This window comes from Saccostrea cucullata, unplaced genomic scaffold, assembly GCF_032062105.1.
Source record: "Saccostrea cucullata isolate Sc308-1 unplaced genomic scaffold, CSIRO_AGI_Scuc_v1 ctg955, whole genome shotgun sequence".
NCBI classification, from domain to species: Eukaryota; Metazoa; Mollusca; class Bivalvia; order Ostreida; family Ostreidae; genus Saccostrea; species Saccostrea cuccullata.
The window spans coordinates 44,437-62,422 of record NW_026928431.1 but is presented as its reverse complement, the minus strand read 5'-3'; the positions used below and the strand labels follow the sequence as shown (position 1 = coordinate 62,422).

General features: G+C 35.3%; 1 protein-coding gene across 1 annotated transcript; it reads right to left on the bottom strand.

The window, feature by feature from the left end:
• LOC134277547 (ELKS/Rab6-interacting/CAST family member 1-like) lies at positions 1-17,678 on the bottom strand. Its single transcript, XM_062759875.1, has 15 exons — positions 16,434-17,678; positions 15,678-16,064; positions 15,255-15,353; positions 9,166-9,315; positions 8,848-9,015; positions 8,227-8,394; positions 7,166-7,308; positions 6,795-6,918; positions 6,247-6,387; positions 5,814-6,007; positions 5,095-5,230; positions 3,334-3,465; positions 2,693-2,847; positions 847-994; positions 1-642 (listed from the first exon to the last, which is right to left on the bottom strand). The coding sequence occupies exons 1-15, from the start codon at positions 17,373-17,375 to the stop codon at positions 490-492; spliced, it is 3,240 nt and encodes a 1,079-aa protein (XP_062615859.1). The 5' UTR covers positions 17,376-17,678; the 3' UTR covers positions 1-489.
• Positions 17,679-17,986: the final 308 nt, after the last annotated feature.

The following is a 17,986-nucleotide window of genomic DNA, read 5'->3' as shown; positions in this document are numbered from 1 at the left end:
TTAGTGCAGAGAACACAGAAAAAAAACACAGTTGTACACAGTACTGAATTTTACAATTATTAACCAGAACAGTATATTGAAATTCTTTTCCAATATCACAAAACACACAAACACAATACCAGCTGATTAGAGGCAGAACATCTTAAACGATCACAGAAGCCAGAGCAGCTGGTCATACAAGGATTGGTCTAAAGCCACAGGGAATTTACAGTGGACCTCTATAAGAAACAGTACAATCAATAGAAAATCTGGCAACTGCATAACCCCATGCAAATTTAAAATTGTCCGATTCATTGACTCATTACATTATTACCCTTTCTTCCTATTCTGTTTCACACATAGTACATGTCATTCTATTTTTCTCACTCAGCATAAACATCAGTCATCAATTAAATACATCAAAGTTAGATAATTTACATTTATTGCAGTGGTTTGTAATTATGTTACAGTGCTGAGTTACACACTGATTGAGTTACTGTATAACTCATGTCATGAGTCGAGTGATGCCGGGGCCGTGAGAACGTATGGATTGACGCGGTCGGGCGACGCCCCCTTGGCCCGGTGACTGGGGGACTTCTTGGAGCGCCCCAGGGACTCGCTCCTCCTCTCCTGCTTCTGAATCAGCTTCATACGGTTCTGTGTCTAGAAACAAACAAGCAGTTGAAATGAAGTCATGATACACAATTACTATTACACACTGTCATTCAATTTTTTAAAGGCTGAGAAATTTTTTTTTCTAACTTTGGAAGTTCCATACATATCTGGCTAGACTTAACACTTGACATACTAACTTTAGTTTACCATTTTGGACTTGACCACATTTTTTCTAACTATGACTTGACTTACCACTTCTTTGAGTTGCTGTTGTAACTTTTCCTTCTCTTTGTTGAGTTTTTCTATCTCCTCTGTGTTCTTTCTTTGTTTTGTGCTGGTCATCTCCAGTAAAGCTATGTTAGCATCCTTCTCACTCATGGCAGCCTGAATGGCCTCCTGTCTGAATAAAATAAATTCCTATCATTAGACTATTTCTAACCGAAAAATCATTCTCAGTTACCACTGTATTAATACTCTTGTTTACAGCTTCATTCATCATAGGGTTGAAAATGAGGTTTTTAAAAATTAAAAGCTAAGGATAAATTTCTCAATCAAAATTTTACTGTTTTGGGGTAACTCATTCCTACCAAAGATTTCAAGAATTAAAACACCCTCAAAGGTCATATTCCTGGGGAAGGATATTTGTAAGTAAGGATGACCCATGAAATCTACTTGAGCTGATCTCTCAAAAACAAAAAGTTTTGTTTACAATATATATTAAATTAAAAATGCACATTAAATGAAAACTTGTATGGTCTTACTGTCAAAGCAAATCAACGTCCATTTTTTTTCAAAACATGATTTGTTGCTGTCCTAGAAGTAAACATGAGTTACCTCTCTCACATCACAAGTGCTATCATTTGGCACACTTCTTAAAAACAATTTTCTCAAAATTTTAGTATAAATAAATAATTTTTAAAGATTCTGGTTAATTTTTTCGATATATGATGCTTCTCTTTCATAATAAAATATGAATTTTACTCTTAATTCACACAAATTAAACAGAAGACAGCCCCTTGACAATAGGCCCAGACAGAGTTATCTAAGCCCCAGAAAGAAAGACAGCCCTAGTTCCCAGGTGCTGTCTCACCTAGTCCAAAATGCCTGTATCAGGGCTGGTACACTACTAGGTATATGATATAAAGCTTATTTCCCGTCTTTCCTACTCTGACTTACTTCATTTTGTACACCTCCTCTAGGTGTTTGTGTCTCAGACTTACTTCATTTCGTACACCTCCTCTAGGTGTTTGTGTCTCTGACTTACTTCATTTCGTACACCTCCTCTAGGTGTTTGTGTCTGACTTACTTCATTTCGTACACCTCCTCTAGGTGTTTGTCTCTCTGACTTACTTCATTTTGTACACCTCCTCTAGGTGTTTGTGTCTCTCTGACTTACTTCATTTGGTACACCTCCTCTAGGTGTTTGTGTCTGACTTACTTTATTTCGTACACCTCCTCTAGGTGTTTGTGTCTCTGACTTACTTCATTTCGTACACCTCCTCTAGGTGTTTGTGTCTCTCTGACTTACTTCATTTCGAACACCTCCTCTAGGTGTTTGTCTCTCTGACTTACTTCAATTTGACACCTCCTCTAAGTGTTTGTGTCTCTCTGACTTACTTCATTTCGTACACCTCCTCTAGGTGTTTGTCTCTCTGACTTACTTCATTTCGTACACCTCCTCTAAGTGTTTGTGTCTCTGACTTACTTCATTTCGTACACCTCCTCTAGGTTTTTGTGTCTCTCTGACTTACTTCATTTCGTACACCTCCTCTAGGTGTTTGTGTCTCTGACTTACTTCATTTCGTACACCTCCTCTAGGTGTTTGTCTCTCTGACTTACTTGATTTCGTACACCTCCTCTAGGTGTTTGTGTCTGACTTACTTGATTTCGTACACCTCCTCTAAGTGTTTGTGTCTCTCTGACTTACTTGATTTCGTACACCTCCTCTAAGTGTTTGTCTCTCTGACTTACTTCATTTTGTACACCTCCTCAGGTGTTTGTGTCTCTGACTTACTTCATTTTGTACACCTCCTCTAGGTGTTTGTGTCTGACTTACTTCATTTGGTACACCTCCTCTAGGTGTTTGTGTCTGACTTACTTCATTTCGTACACCTCCTCTAGGTGTTTGTGTCTCTCAGACTGCAGTTTCTTTAGCTTCTGCTCTTTGTCTTCTAGTTGTTTCGTCAGGAAGTTGACCCTTGCACTGTTCTCAGCAGATTTATTCCTCGCTAGCTCCATAGTCAGCTCGGCCACCTATCCATGTCAAAATAGTATAAGCATGAAGTCATTATCAAACCATACACAAATGCATTTCCTAATAGTACAATCCAAGTGAAATTTCACTCTCCTTGCAAAGTTGTTGTTTATTCCTCTCTCAGACACCTCTACAATATGCTAGCATTTAATCATAAAGAACTTGCATCCAACCTATTATATTAGGTTTAAGGGCCATAAAACTTAGTTGAGCTCACTTTTGATCTCATTCTAATGTTTCCACTATATATTCCTTTGGTAAAAGTGGGGCTGATATCAATAGACAGCTAGTCTGAGTTTTATGGCCCTGGAGCCTGATGTTTATTGTACAAAGTTACATTGTTTTCGGCCTCCTCTACCTGTTGTTATACAGACCTTGTTTTCGGCCTCCTCTAGCTGTTGTTATACAGACCTTGTTTTCGGCCTCCTCTAGCTGTTGTTATACAGACCTTGTTTTCAGCCTCCTCTACCTGTTGTTATACAGACCTTGTTTTCAGCCTCCTCTAGCTGTTGCTGCTGTTCCACCATCACCATTTCCCGCTCGGCTGTGATGCGGACACTCTCCTTCAACGCCTCCTCTAACTCTTCTATCCTGTCTCCCTTAGCAATCACTGCATCCTACAATTAAAAGACAACAGGGTTATTTTACATGGACTTTTGCATTTTATATAATTCTTAACATACATTATTTTTACCAGTTAAAAGATATGTATAAGTATAAGCAAACAAAAATTCTTTAATCCCAGGTAAATAGAGAATCAAAATTTAAAACCTTTAATTGTGAGGCGTCATCATTAAGATTGCCTTCCTTTCTATACCCATTACCTTTAATTGTGAGGCGTCATCATTAAGATCGCCTTCCTTTCTATAACCATTACGGTAACCTTTAATTGTGAGGCGTCATCATTAAGGTGCCCTAAAGCTTCCTTTCTATAACTATCACCTTTAATTGTGCGGCGTGTTCATTCAGGTGGCCTTCCTTTCTATATAACTATTACCTTTAACTGTAAGGCGTCATCATTAGGGTGGCCTTGTCTTCTATAATCATTATCTTTAATTGTGAGGCGTCATCAATAAGGTCACCTTCCCTTCTATAACCATTACCTTTAATTGTGAGGTGTCATCGTTAAGGTCGCCCTCCCTTTCTATATAACCATTACTTTTAACTGTGAGGCGTCATCATTAAGGTGGCCTTGTCTTCTGTAATTATTACCTTTAACTGTGAGGCGTCATCGTTAAGGTCGCCCTCCCTTCTATTACTATTACCTTAACTGTTAGGTGTCATCATTAAGGTGGCCTTCCTTTCTATATAACCATTACCTTTAATTGTGAGGCGTTATCATTAAGGTGGCCTTCCTTTCTATATAACCATTATGGTTAATTTTGAGGCGTCATCATTAAGGTGGCCTTCCTTTCTATATAACCATTACCTTTAATTGTGAGGCGTCATCATTAAGATCGCCTTCCTTTCTATAACCATTACGGTAACCTTTAATTGTGAGGCGTCATCATTAAGGTGCCCTAAAGCTTCCTTTCTATAACTATCACCTTTAATTGTGCGGCGTGTTCATTCAGGTGGCCTTCCTTTCTATATAACTATTACCTTTAACTGTAAGGCGTCATCATTAGGGTGGCCTTGTCTTCTATAATCATTATCTTTAATTGTGAGGCGTCATCAATAAGGTCACCTTCCCTTCTATAACCATTACCTTTAATTGTGAGGTGTCATCGTTAAGGTCGCCCTCCCTTTCTATATAACCATTACTTTTAACTGTGAGGCGTCATCATTAAGGTGGCCTTGTCTTCTGTAATTATTACCTTTAACTGTGAGGCGTCATCGTTAAGGTCGCCCTCCCTTCTATTACTATTACCTTAACTGTTAGGTGTCATCATTAAGGTGGCCTTCCTTTCTATATAACCATTACCTTTAATTGTGAGGCGTTATCATTAAGGTGGCCTTCCTTTCTATATAACCATTATGGTTAATTTTGAGGCGTCATCATTAAGGTGGCCTTCCTTTCTATATAACCATTACCTTTAATTGTGAGGCATCATCATTAAGGTGGCCTTGTCTTCTGTAATTATTACCTTTAACTGTGAGGTGTCATCATTAAGGTCGCCCTCCCTTCTATTACTATTACCTTTAACTGTGAGGCGTCATCGTTAAGGTCGCCCTCCCTTCTATTACTATTATCTTTAACTGTGAGGCGTCATCATTAAGGTCCCCCTCCCTTCTATTACTATTACCTTTAACTGTGAGGCATCATCGTTAAGGTCCCCCTCCCTTCGCCGCGCCTCCTCCAGTAAATGAGCGTTCTTCTTCTTCTCTATCTGCTGGCTTCGTTTTAAGGTTCCCATCTTCTGCTTGTATTCCTTTATTATACTGTGAAATAAAAATAAAACATGCATAAAATTTCTTACATCAGCATGTACATATACATGTATAGGCATGTACAGTGTGCCCTTGTTGCAGTTTAATCAAATCAAAAGAAGTCAAAGTAATTGTTTTATAGCATTATCATTATAAGCAAAAGATACAAATGTGATGCCCTCATTGATATATAATTTTCATATTGATTTTTTTTCCAAATCTGTTCCTACCTTACATTTAAAATTTATTACTTGAATAAGAAAATTCAATAGTTCAACCTCCAAGATGGCAGCCTAGGGGAATAACTCAGAGAGAGAATACATAGCATGAAAAGTATTTTGTAAAAAGTACCTCAAAAGTTGCCAAACAGGCCAGAAAGTTTACTTTTTTATAATATTTGAGAACATTATTGTAAAAACAACACGGATATGCATATGTTGTAAATAAAATACTAGATGTAGCTCTAAGTTAGCCTATTAGTTCTTTTTAGCTCGGAATTTAGAATTAATGATGATCAAGAATGGAAGAGTCTAGATTTTTTTTTTACAAGCAACTGCTCTAACATGCCTGATTTTTTTGCTAATCTACCACTTACTCCTGCATTTCAGCAATCTCCTTTTCTTTCTTGGCTTTGTCCTCCTCCAGTTCTGTAATGGCCACCTGTGACCTTTTGACCTCTTCCTTTATTGTCCTGACTTCCTCTTCCTGTTTCTCTAACTGTGACATCAGATCTGTCACTTTCTTCTCACTCTCTTCATCTACAACTTTCTCAGCTGTAGCTTTAGTTTTCTAAGTAAAATCAATTAAATTTCATTAAAATATACGAGAAAAATGGCCTGTTTGTATGCTGATGCTAAGAAGTGCATATTCTCTCAGATTTAAAAATTTTCCAGGTAGGTAAGGGTTTTCCATCAAATCCCATCGCTTGCACACTTCATGAATCATGCCTACTTGACAAGTCTATATGACTTACAGACCAAAAACTCAAACTTAATTTAAAAACATTTCCTTCAGAGTAATTACAATACCTCTTCAACCTCTGCCTTTAACTTCTGAATTTCCTCTGTCTTCTCCTGGTTTTCTTGCTCCAGTTGTTTGATGCGTGTCTCGGATTTGAACTTTTCTGACCCCGCCTCCGTGACCTTCTCCCTGAGGTCACACAGCTCAGTCTACAAAATACAGGTACATACCCACAGGACTGAATAAGAAAATAATAAAATAAATAACAGTTACTGAAAGAGAAATCAGCTGAGATATAAAAAAAACAAACATTTAAAATATACCATAAATCTTTCAAGACTGGGATGATTCCCTTCACCGTTTTTTATGTCAGTATTTATTTTCTGCTTTTAAGTCTGACATGTTGTGTTTACCTGTCTGTGTTTACCTTTCTGTGTTTACCTGTCTGTCTGTGTTGTCTATCTGTGTTTACCTGTCTGTTTTTGTTTACCTGTCTGTTTTTGTTTACCTGTCTGTCTGTGTTTACCTGTCTGTCTGTGTTTACCTGTCTGTCTGTGTTTACCTGTCTGTCTGTGTTTACCTGTCTGTCTGTGTTTACCTGTCTGTCTGTGTTTACCTGTCTGTCTGTGATATCCAGCTGTAGTTTATCCACCTGGGCCTTCAGTTCGTGGTTTCTCTTCATGTACAGATCACACTCCTCTTGGTGTTCCGATTCCGCCCGGTCTCTCTGTTCCTTCAGTCTGTCACACATAAATCAACAGTCCAGTTATCTTATTCCGAAATACAGGCAACAATATTTGACTTAAATGATAAAAAAAGTACAAGCATGCACTAGATTCCTCAGTACTCTGGAATGTATTATGGAATTTTTTACATTTGTATTCCTCATTAAAAGTAATGAATGTCAGCTAGAAAGCATCGCTTTGGTAAAAGAACATACCATTAAAACAATATATGTCTGAAGATCTTTTAACAATCACCACCCACCTTTCTATCTGCCTCTCTTTCTCTGTGATGGTCTCCTCCAGTGTGGCGATGGCAGTGGTGGTGTTCTCTATGTGGCTCTGTGACGCCTTCAGCTGAGAAATTGTGGCATCCTTCTCCTTCAGGTCTTCTTCTAGAGCCTCAATCTGACAAACAGAGCACCTCACTTACACAAAAAAGGAACAGCTCATTTACATATAATCTGACAAACAGAACAGCTCATTTACATATAATCTGACAAACAGAACAGCTCATTTACATATAAACTGACAAACAGAACAGCTCATTTACATATAAACTGAAAAACAGAACAACTCATTAACATATCAACTGACAAACAGAACAGCTCATTTACATATAATCTGACAAACAGAACATTTCATTTACATATAATCTGACAAACAGAACAGCTCATTTACATATAATTTGACAAACAGAACAGCTCACTTACATATAATCTGACAAGCAGAACAGCTCATTTACATATAAACTGACAAACAGAACAGCTCATTTACATATAATCTGACAAACAGAACAGCTTATTTACATATAATCTGACAAACAGAACAGCTTATTTACATAAAAACTGACAAGCAGAACAGCTCATTTACATATAAACTGACAAACAGAACAGCTCATTTACATAGAATCTGACAAACAGAACAGCTCATTTACATAAAAACTGACAAACAGAACAGCTCATCTACATATAATTTGACAAACAGAACAGCTCATTTACATATAATCTGATAAACAGAACAGGTCATTTACATATAATCTGACAAAGAGAACAGGTCATTTACATATAATCTGACAAAGAGAACAGCTCATTTACACATAATCTGACAAAATCTTCATTTTCTTTATGGCAAAAAAAAGATGAGAATTCAAATGTGCAAGTTTGTATATACATGCAAGTCTATAGCTGCTGCTAGTTAAAGCGATTTTTGCTTTTAAATCCTCTAAAGACAACAAAGTCAGACATATACATTTTAATTTTACTGTAGCTTCTATTCAATTTTTTTGCAGTGCATTGTGTGTTTGAGTAGGTGAACCTTTTTTACCTTCCTCTGCAGGAGAGTTAGCTTCCTGTCCTTGGTTTCTATCTGTTCCCTCAGTTCTGTCATCTCGTTCTCTATGCGTCTCTTCTCCAACTGCAGACTCTGGGATTTCTGATCATTCTTATCAATAGTGGAATTCTTCTCCTTCAACTTCTCTATGAATTCATCAATCTAAAAATTGAAACAAAAAATCAAATTATTGTAATACTAGCACATTTTGGTATGAATAACAAGACATTTCTTAAATCATGCAAGGTAATTCAGATACTCATTGTAATCTGTCATCAAACTCATGATGAAACAAGAATTCTCTTACAGTGTATGCAAATTGATGAAGGTATGAAACATTATATATAGAAAAAATATAACCCAATAGATTATGTTATACATGTATTTGTTGACAAGATCAGTAAAATGACAATAGACTCATGAAAAGCTAACATTAAAATTTGTTGGTGAAACTTGTTAACTTCAACTTATTTGTAAGTAGTTTGCCTGTAGCTGTTTATCTTTAGCCTACACCTGCTCTTTCAGAACGGTAATGTGTTGTTTACGTACCTCTGTTTGTAGCATGGCTAGCTGTTTATATACCTCTGTTTGTAGCATGGCTAGCTGTTTACGTACCTCTGTTTGTAGCATGGCTAGCTGTTTATCTTTAGCTGACACCTGGTCTTTCAGTACGGTGATGTGTTGCTGGTTTTCGGACTGCTGACTTGTCAGTGTGTCTACTTTCAGTTTCAGTCCCTCGATTTCAGCTTCCTTCCTTGTTAATTCTGTCTTTAGTCTCTCCACCTTCAAACACAACAACTACCAGTTAATCTTTGGAGTAACATCTGAGGCTTGTTAAACAGAGCGAACATTCATGAACGCTCCCCAAAATTAGCTTTTGACCAAGCAGACTTTTTTTTCATTTTTAAAACAGTTTACTCCTTTCACACAAACCTCTGATCTGAGATGTTTCTCTTTGCTGGACAAGCTGTCTTTGAGTCCGGTGTCCTTCTTCACGCTCCCGTCAGTTCCATCCTCCTGGTTTTTCATGATCCTGTCTTCCAAAGCCTGGACATCCTTCTCCAGGGCAGAAATTCTAGAATCCTGTAAACAAATCACATGTCTTATACAAAAAAGAACTTCAATACAGAAAAAATCTCAAGCTTCAGGAATACATGTATCCTTCAAATTCCATCTGAAAATATTCCTAATGCATGTAAAACTGAATTTACCCTGTTCTATGCCTTCTATATATGTATATATATGATGCACCCTGGCAAACACTGTACAGCATACACTAATAGTAATTATTATGATCCCTGTGTATAAAGTACTACATAATTTTGTGAGAAGTACAAAGTTCTACATCAATTAATTATAAAATGTCTGACATTACATATACCTCATACAGAGCTGACAAAATATTACAATTCTAAATAAAGGAAAACAGTGGCTTAAAAAAATTGCTAGATTCATCTTTCATCACAAATACTGAGAATTTGTGTACAAATGGTGTACATGTATTACTAAATCAGGTGATATTTTCAAATAACCTGTTTGAAAATTATACATTCTATAACCTTAATAGAAATTAGTTCCTAATTTTGTGGATTTTTAAAACTTGTTTCTGACAGGACTTAATCCACTTTCCTCAGTCTTTAGTAAATCTTAAATTATATCTCTGTCTGTTTGAAAGAGGAGTTGTTTTTAACCTCAGTATTGAATGAGGAATGATTGTATAAATCTCATGAGTATTGTATTTCAAGTGATTGTATCAATTACTGCTTTACAATTGGAAACGGAAAAGGATTTTTTTTTAGATAATGTCAATAAACAAAAAGTTAAACAGAAATACACAAAACAATATCACAGATTATCATAGATAAGATCAACTGATTATAAAATGAAAATTGAATCCAAGTATACCAAAACTATGACAATTAAATCTAAAATTGTCAAACAATATATTCTATATTGTAGCTCTTACCTACTTTTTAAGACAGAAACTTTGGTTCTATAAATCCCAAATTGTTTTAATTAAAGTTGTCAAATGACAGCTTCCCTCGTGAATTATAATGAAGTTTTTTTGGATACAGAGTGTTGTTGTATTACGTAGATAAATCATCTTCCTGTTTAGTGCCCTGTCATCTTCCTGTCTGTCTAACTCAGTTACTTATCACGGTCACACAGAAACTTATATTTTACCATTAATTAATGATGGCATGCATTTATTGAACTTTATTTAATTATTTAATTTTTTTAATATCGTTTATCTGTAAATACATTTTTAAAAAACCTTTTTGGTGTTATACAAACTAAAAATTATGGGAAAACACATTTTTTTATTGTACTTTATACACTACATATATTACTCTTAGAAGTAAAATTGTGTGATAATTATTATTATAGTATAATAACACAAAGAAATCTGGGGAAATAAAATTTACCAGGAAGAAAGTGGGGATTCATTATTATATCTGTACAAAAAAAAATTATTTATAAAATGGCATATAGAATTAAATGACTGTCATGCCTGCAATTTTATATTTTTCCTCATGCATACACTTGTCAGTTTCTTAATTAAATTTAGCCTTAAAGTTTATCCGAACTCTATGCATTACTAAGCCCAAAATATCAAAGTAACAAGATTATATATTTTCACATACTTTAATTTTTATCTGATATGACAACAAAAGAAGCATTGAGCATGAGCATGTCAAAAATTGCAACTTATTTCAGATTGAGTAAATTTATAGAGATTGTTAATGTTTCAAGAGCTCTTATACTTCAAATTACAATTACTGATTTAAAGCATTTACACAGCTTCCTTTATAAACATTGACCATGTTGACAGAGGAAAGGGTACTTTAAAATTCAATTAACACAAAGCATTCATCTGATCTACACAAACAGAAAACACTCAGTAGGCTACTTGTAAGAATGGGCTTTAAATTAAACCGAATCAAAATTATACAAATCAAATCTATAATGACAGGACTGTTTGGCATTCTCGACTTGACGTGGTACTACTGTAACGATGCTTTTTAGCTATAGATTTTTTTCCAGGGCTGAAGGAGTCTATTTTGTATTGATCCTTCACACTTCTATAAACAAAGGAATCTGATTCCAATTCTGTGAAGAATTAGTACCACTTCCTGTTCTGTTATACAACTTCCTGTCTCTCTAATTAACAAGTTATCTTCATTATCATCACCACACACAAAACAATTATATATATTATATGCCAATTCATCCCAGTAACAATTCTGGTGACATGAATTTATTGAACTTATTTTTTAATTTTTTATATCATTATTTTTTATATCATTATCATGTAATACTATTTAAATTTTTTTTGGTTCTATACAAACTACATATTAATGGTAAACATTTTTAATATAATATTCACATAATACACTGCCCCTACCATACATAACCCCTGTCACTATTGATATTTGATTAAAATAATTAAATTGTAAGTTTTCATGTATATAATTATAGCCCCCCCCCCTTATATACCCCTGACCCTGGGGCCAAATTCACAATTCTGTAAGAATTATCAAATTATATTCATCATAACTATATTTGTAGATTCATCTGTTATATCCTGGAGCAGAGAAGAATTTTTTTTATTTTCATATATAATAAATGGCATATATAGAATAGACTGTCATGTCATGCCTGCAGTTTTATATTTTTCCTCATCTTAACAGTATTTTAATTCATTAAATTTAGGATTTATAGTTTTTCCTATATAATCAATACAGTCCCACCCTAACTCCTGACCCTGGGGCCATAAAATTCAATATTATGGTAGAGGCACTCAAATTATCAAAGTAAAAAGAAAATATAAATATAAGTTACTAACATACTTTAATTTTTATCTGAAATGACAACAAAAGAAGTAACGAGTGCTATCAAAAAATTCAACTTATTCCACATTGATAAAATCTGTAGATACTGTTAATATTTCATGGGCTGTTACAATCATCAAATTACAATCACTGATTTAAACCACTTATACAGCTTCCTCTAATAAATAAATATTGACCAAGTAGACAGAGGAAAGCGTACTTCAAAATTCAATTAACACAAAGCATTCATCTGATTTACACAAACAGAAAACACTCAGTAGGCTACTTGTAAGAATGGGCTTTAAATTAAACCGAATCAAAATGATCATATAAATCATATCTATAACATGTATAATGGCTGGATTGTTTGGCCTTCTTGGCTTGATATGGTACTATGCAGTAGCGATGGTTTTAGCTGTAAATTTGTTGCCGGGGCTGAACGTTTCGATTCTGTATTGATCCTTCACACTTCTATAAACAAAGGAATCAGATTCTGTGAAGAATTAGTACCACTTCCTGTCCTGTTATACAACTTCCTGTTCCAAACAATGACCTAATTAACAAGCTATCTAGGTCATCCATCACCACCCTCAACTTTTGATACAGATGGATAATAAATATATATGCATGCAACATTAGCTGACCCAAGAAAAATTCAAAAAAATGGTTGCTAATTAAACCAAGTTGTTTCAGAAGCATTTACATTATTTATTTCTTTGTATTAAAGACTTTTTCTCTATATTTTCACATGCACCCAGATGGTGAATGACATGATAGTACAAAATGGATCTTGAGTAAGTACCATATCCCTACTACTAGTTAGTAGTACCATACCCTCGACACTAACAAGCTGAAGTGTACAAGCTTACCTATAACCTTTAACACTATAAGGGTCATGCCAGGTCAACTATAAAACACCAAATCTACAAACGCACAAAAGAACATACCAAACTTGGTAATAGAACTATTAAAGATTTTTTTAAGCGAAACAATATTGACCCATCTTATTGTAAATTATATATATTTTTTTTCTCCACCAAATTTGGTTACTGATGCTTGTAAAACCATGCTACATTGGTTATACTAAATAAATTCCAGGTAAACACATGATAAAGGGAAAAAATATTGAATGTTTAGTCATCAAGAAACAAAGTCATTAAACATAATAAAACAGTCATATTTGTACTGGGACGAAGAAATTTGTTTAATCACCTGTAAAGTAAGAGGTACAGAGGGTCTTTAATTACAGGATGTGGCCGCTAGGAATGCTTCACTGTATAAGTTTACTTGTTTACTGCACACTGAGGTTTGTTATGGGTGTAGGCAGAGAATTGTCATACAAAAGTCGATCCCCCCTGCCCTCCTCTAAAAATCTTATATATAAATTCTGTCCTCGCTTATTCAATTTTATAATTTTCAGACTGCACATGGTTGTTCAGGTTAAACATGTTAAAAAAATCAATTTTTTACTTCATTCCAAATGTAATACATGCCTGGCCCAGTTAAAACCCAGTATAGTAATCATCTAAATATAATTAATTTGTATTTTGTGTTACTGAAACATTTGATGGGATACTATCATATGATCATCATTATCCCATGTTTGTATCTCCAATATAGAGATCTTGTAACACACTAAGAATTCTGCCTTATTTTTTAATCCATTTTAAATCTGATGAATTCTGAACACACAAGTTCTACAAATAAAAATGTAAAACTATCCTAGGCATGCCACAGCAAGTGTTTAAAATGTTACTCAAGTACTGTTTCCTACACAATAATTTTCACTAAGCATGCACAAATCATCATTGATGACAATATCTATTGCAGCACAAACAGTCTTGTTCCTGAGATTGTCGTTAAAGTAATCAATAGAGTACTAATTAGGCATCTGATCACAGACTATTGCTTGCTGACAAAAACGTGTCATCACTGAATAATTCTGATAACACTTTTCATGCAAGAAAAATGGAAAACACTAGTCTAACTGTTGTAGTATAGTACATAATTATGTTGTTAATGATTGAATTGCAGACAATCTGCACAATATTAAGCAATGAAAGTCTCTTTTAAAAATTCAAACAAATTTTCTGATGATTATAATGACCTTGACCTTTTGTATGTCAACAACATGCCAGTTTCTTTTGATGGTCACAAAAATCAATCACTAAATTGTTACCTAACAACTGTTGTTGCTACAAATTCTTTTTTATGAGAACTAGACTTTCGGGCTTTGAAAACTATACAATGTCAATGAAATGCAATACTGGCAATTTCTTATCTAAATATACATGTATGCAAGGAATTTATCATCACATTTTCTTTAATTCTACAGTCAGGGGTGGTACTGAAATCAGTCATTTTTGAAAATAATGGATAATGGTCATTTCTTCTAAGTATATAATGTACACAATTTTCTGATTTTTGTAAATATGACGTCTTTTCATCATATTTCCATTCTCAAGTCAATTTTCCCATCCCATTTACTACAGTAATTAGATATAGTACACTATCCTGCCATAGACCCTTGTGTAGAGAAACATCTTGACAAGTAATTTAAACCAAAATAATTTAGTGCGCCCCGTAAAACTAATGAGATAATTAAGTGCGCCCAGACCTAACAATTTGATAAAAAATGATGAAAAACAGTCATTTTTAATATCAGATAACTCTATTTCTAAAATAAATTTCAAAATAGAAATGACTGTTTTTCATCATTTTACTAAAAAATGATGAATTTCCATCATTATTAAAAATCAATTTAATGACTGAAAATCATCATTTTTAAAAATGATGGATTTCAATCACACCCCTGACTGTTCTAATATATTGCTGTCTTGATTGACACTGAGTCCCATCATATATTTTCATTTAACAATAATATGGAATACATAATAATTAGTAAAATCTAAAGTTCCTTGGTCAACTAATTTTTTGGTATGCTAAATGGCTCAATAAGGAACAAAATGTGAGAACGCAACCCAAGTTTTTAGGATTTGTGACCAATCCCTTTGACATATTGTCAATAAAATATGCTTCAAAATAAAACAGGATAACAATGAAAATTGATGTTCAACAAAAAATTAAGGGAAACAAAGTATATAGCTGGAAATTCCAACTGTTGGTGGGACTGATACCAATCAATACTAATTAACAATCAATACTAATCAGCTGTTAATTAGTGCTTACCTTGGCCTCCAGCATGGCTTTCATGGTATGATTGCTGGCTGGCATCTGTTTCAACTGCAGATCAAGTTGTTTTACTTCATCTGATAGATGATTCTTCTCCTGAAAGTTTAAAAACAAATAAATTAAAAGGCATGATTATACATTGAAAGTTAAAAATAATATTTAATGAATTATAAATGTGAGCTATATATATATGCTACACTAATATAAATTCCTATTTCAAAAATGAGTTTCTGTTTTGTTTTCTCCTGGTAGCTAATTTTCAAAGACAACGCAAAAAAAATTTAACAACTTAATATTTCAAGTTGATAAACTCTTTAAAAAGTTGTCAATAGGTATGTTTAGGATGGTTGATATTATTTAATGGGTTCAGATTAACCCGACTCTACATTATCACATTAACCCTGATAGTGTATTGCTGACCTCTTTGAGAGCCGCGGACTCGTCTGACTGTTGACTGAGCTCGTTCTGTAGCTGTTTGATCTTGCGCTCGTCCTCGAGCCTCTGAGCCTGTAGACCCTCGATCTCGCGTTGATTCTCCTGTATGTTACTGATCGAGTGGCCCTTACTCTGTAACATCTCCAGTAACTTCTTCATGCTTTCGTCGCGAGCTGCGAGCGTCTGTTTCTGGATGTCGATTCGAAGTTCCATCTCGTCGACCGTTCGCCGCAGAATGAGTATTTCTTTTGATTGCTTGTCCTTCTCTCGCTGGAGTATCTCGATCTCCTGCTGAGATATCCGTGAGCTGGCCTGGACGTCCTCACCCAGACTGACCTGACTCTCCAAACTCTGGATTACAGAGGCCTGCTTCTGCATTCAACAAAAAGAACCATTTAATAGTCAAATTAAATGCGAATTACTAGTTCCACTGAACAAAGAATAAGATTCTATCAGAATCATCGATCAGGTAGAAAATAGTACACTACCATCCTGACTGGAATGCTTGGATGAATGAAATATCTACTGCTATATAATGCAAACCATTTTGAATGGGAGTTTTTTGCTAAATTAAGTTTCTCTTAATTCATTCTGACTTTCAATTTAAGTATTTTTGAAATACTGGTATTTTTATAGGCCTACTTTACACCTATTTCTGGGAAATTTTCCATCAAGAAACCTAGCTTTGAAACTATTTAACAAAACAAATATTTTCTTCAAAATATAAAAATGAATTCTGACCTTGAGTTCTGCCTGAGCCACTTTGAGTTGTTCATTCAATAAACAATACTTGGCACTTTCCTCCTTGCGTAGGGCGCGTTCCTTCTTCAGCTCTGGGCTCCAGAATGTCTTTATGCTGTTCATGCTGGAACTCAGCTTCTCTTTCGTAGAGTCAAGCTCCTGGTGTAGCTTGGCACATTCTTTGCTCAAATCAGCAATCTGTCCTTCCAAATCCAGAATAAAAGTGTCACGAAAATTTCTCATCTCTTGATTATATAATTGTGTTGTGTAGTCTGGACGTTCCATGGAGCGTGAACGACCCGGATAATTGTGGTCACGCTCTAATGACCGTGCTCCCATATGGGGGTATTCCCTGTCTGTCACCCTCTCTCTACTGAAACTAGATGACATGGAGTAGCTATGAAAGTCTCTTGGACTAATGTTAGGATTTGATTCACTCTGGGCTAACATCTGAAGTCTGTCGATCTGTCTCTCCAGTGAACGATCGCTCAGCTGCGGACTCGATTCCTGCTCGTATCTTTCCCTTAGCGACCGTACGCTACTCAGGGTGTTTGATTTCCCTCCACTGTGGGAAGGGCTGCTGAAGGGGCTCCCGTGAGCATTTGATAGGTTTGCATTAGAGAGGGCTGGGTTGGAGGGACTGTGATAGGGACTCCCCCCTCCATGGCTACCCCCCTCAAAATAGTACCCATGGCCCGGGGAGTGACTCAGGGTCTGTGACCGCGCCATCAGTTCTGTTGAACCCATTGTCTGACCATTCTTAGATGAGGAAGGTTGACTCCCTCCATCTGCAATAACGTATCCCCCCGAATTTTTGCGTGATTTACCAGAGAAAATATTCTTTGGCAGAGAGGCAGTCATGCTACTGAAGGGGCCATGGTTAGGACTTTCTTTCCCAGTCCGAGCCTTCCCTTCCTTTGATTTCTTGCTCTTACTAAACATTTTGATTTACGGCGTCTAGTCACCATGAAATTATGCACGAACTCATTATCCTCTCAAGTGCCAAAATTATCATCTCCGCAGGGGCATGGCGAAAGATCTCAATCAGCGAGGTCCATCACCAAGAAGAAAACCTTTCTCCGGTCAAACCTGCCAAAGTAAGTCACATTCTATTTCAGCAGAGATTAGAATAACCTTTTCCCCAGAGTCCTCCAATCCAACCGGCCACATAAACGCCTGCGAATTAACTTCAACATTTGCAGACAACTTTTCTCAGCAGCCCGTCTTTAATTAATATTTATACACTTTCTACTTCCGGTGTTTAAATATTTAAGAATAAGTTAAACAAAACGAAGAAAACATTGAATCAGCATGATTTCAAGCATTAGAAATTGTATTTTATTAAGAGACTGTTGTTTGCAATTTGGATTTTTTCACCTGTGCCATTATTTCTGCAGATGAAGCATAAAAACACGTTGGGTTCAAATCCAAGCAATTTTCGATTTAGTGCTCAAAAGACAAAATTGCTAACGCACCACCTATGAGAATTAATATTTTTCTTTTTAAAACCTGTTAGTGATGCATTTGATATATAAATATGTTACTTTAACAAA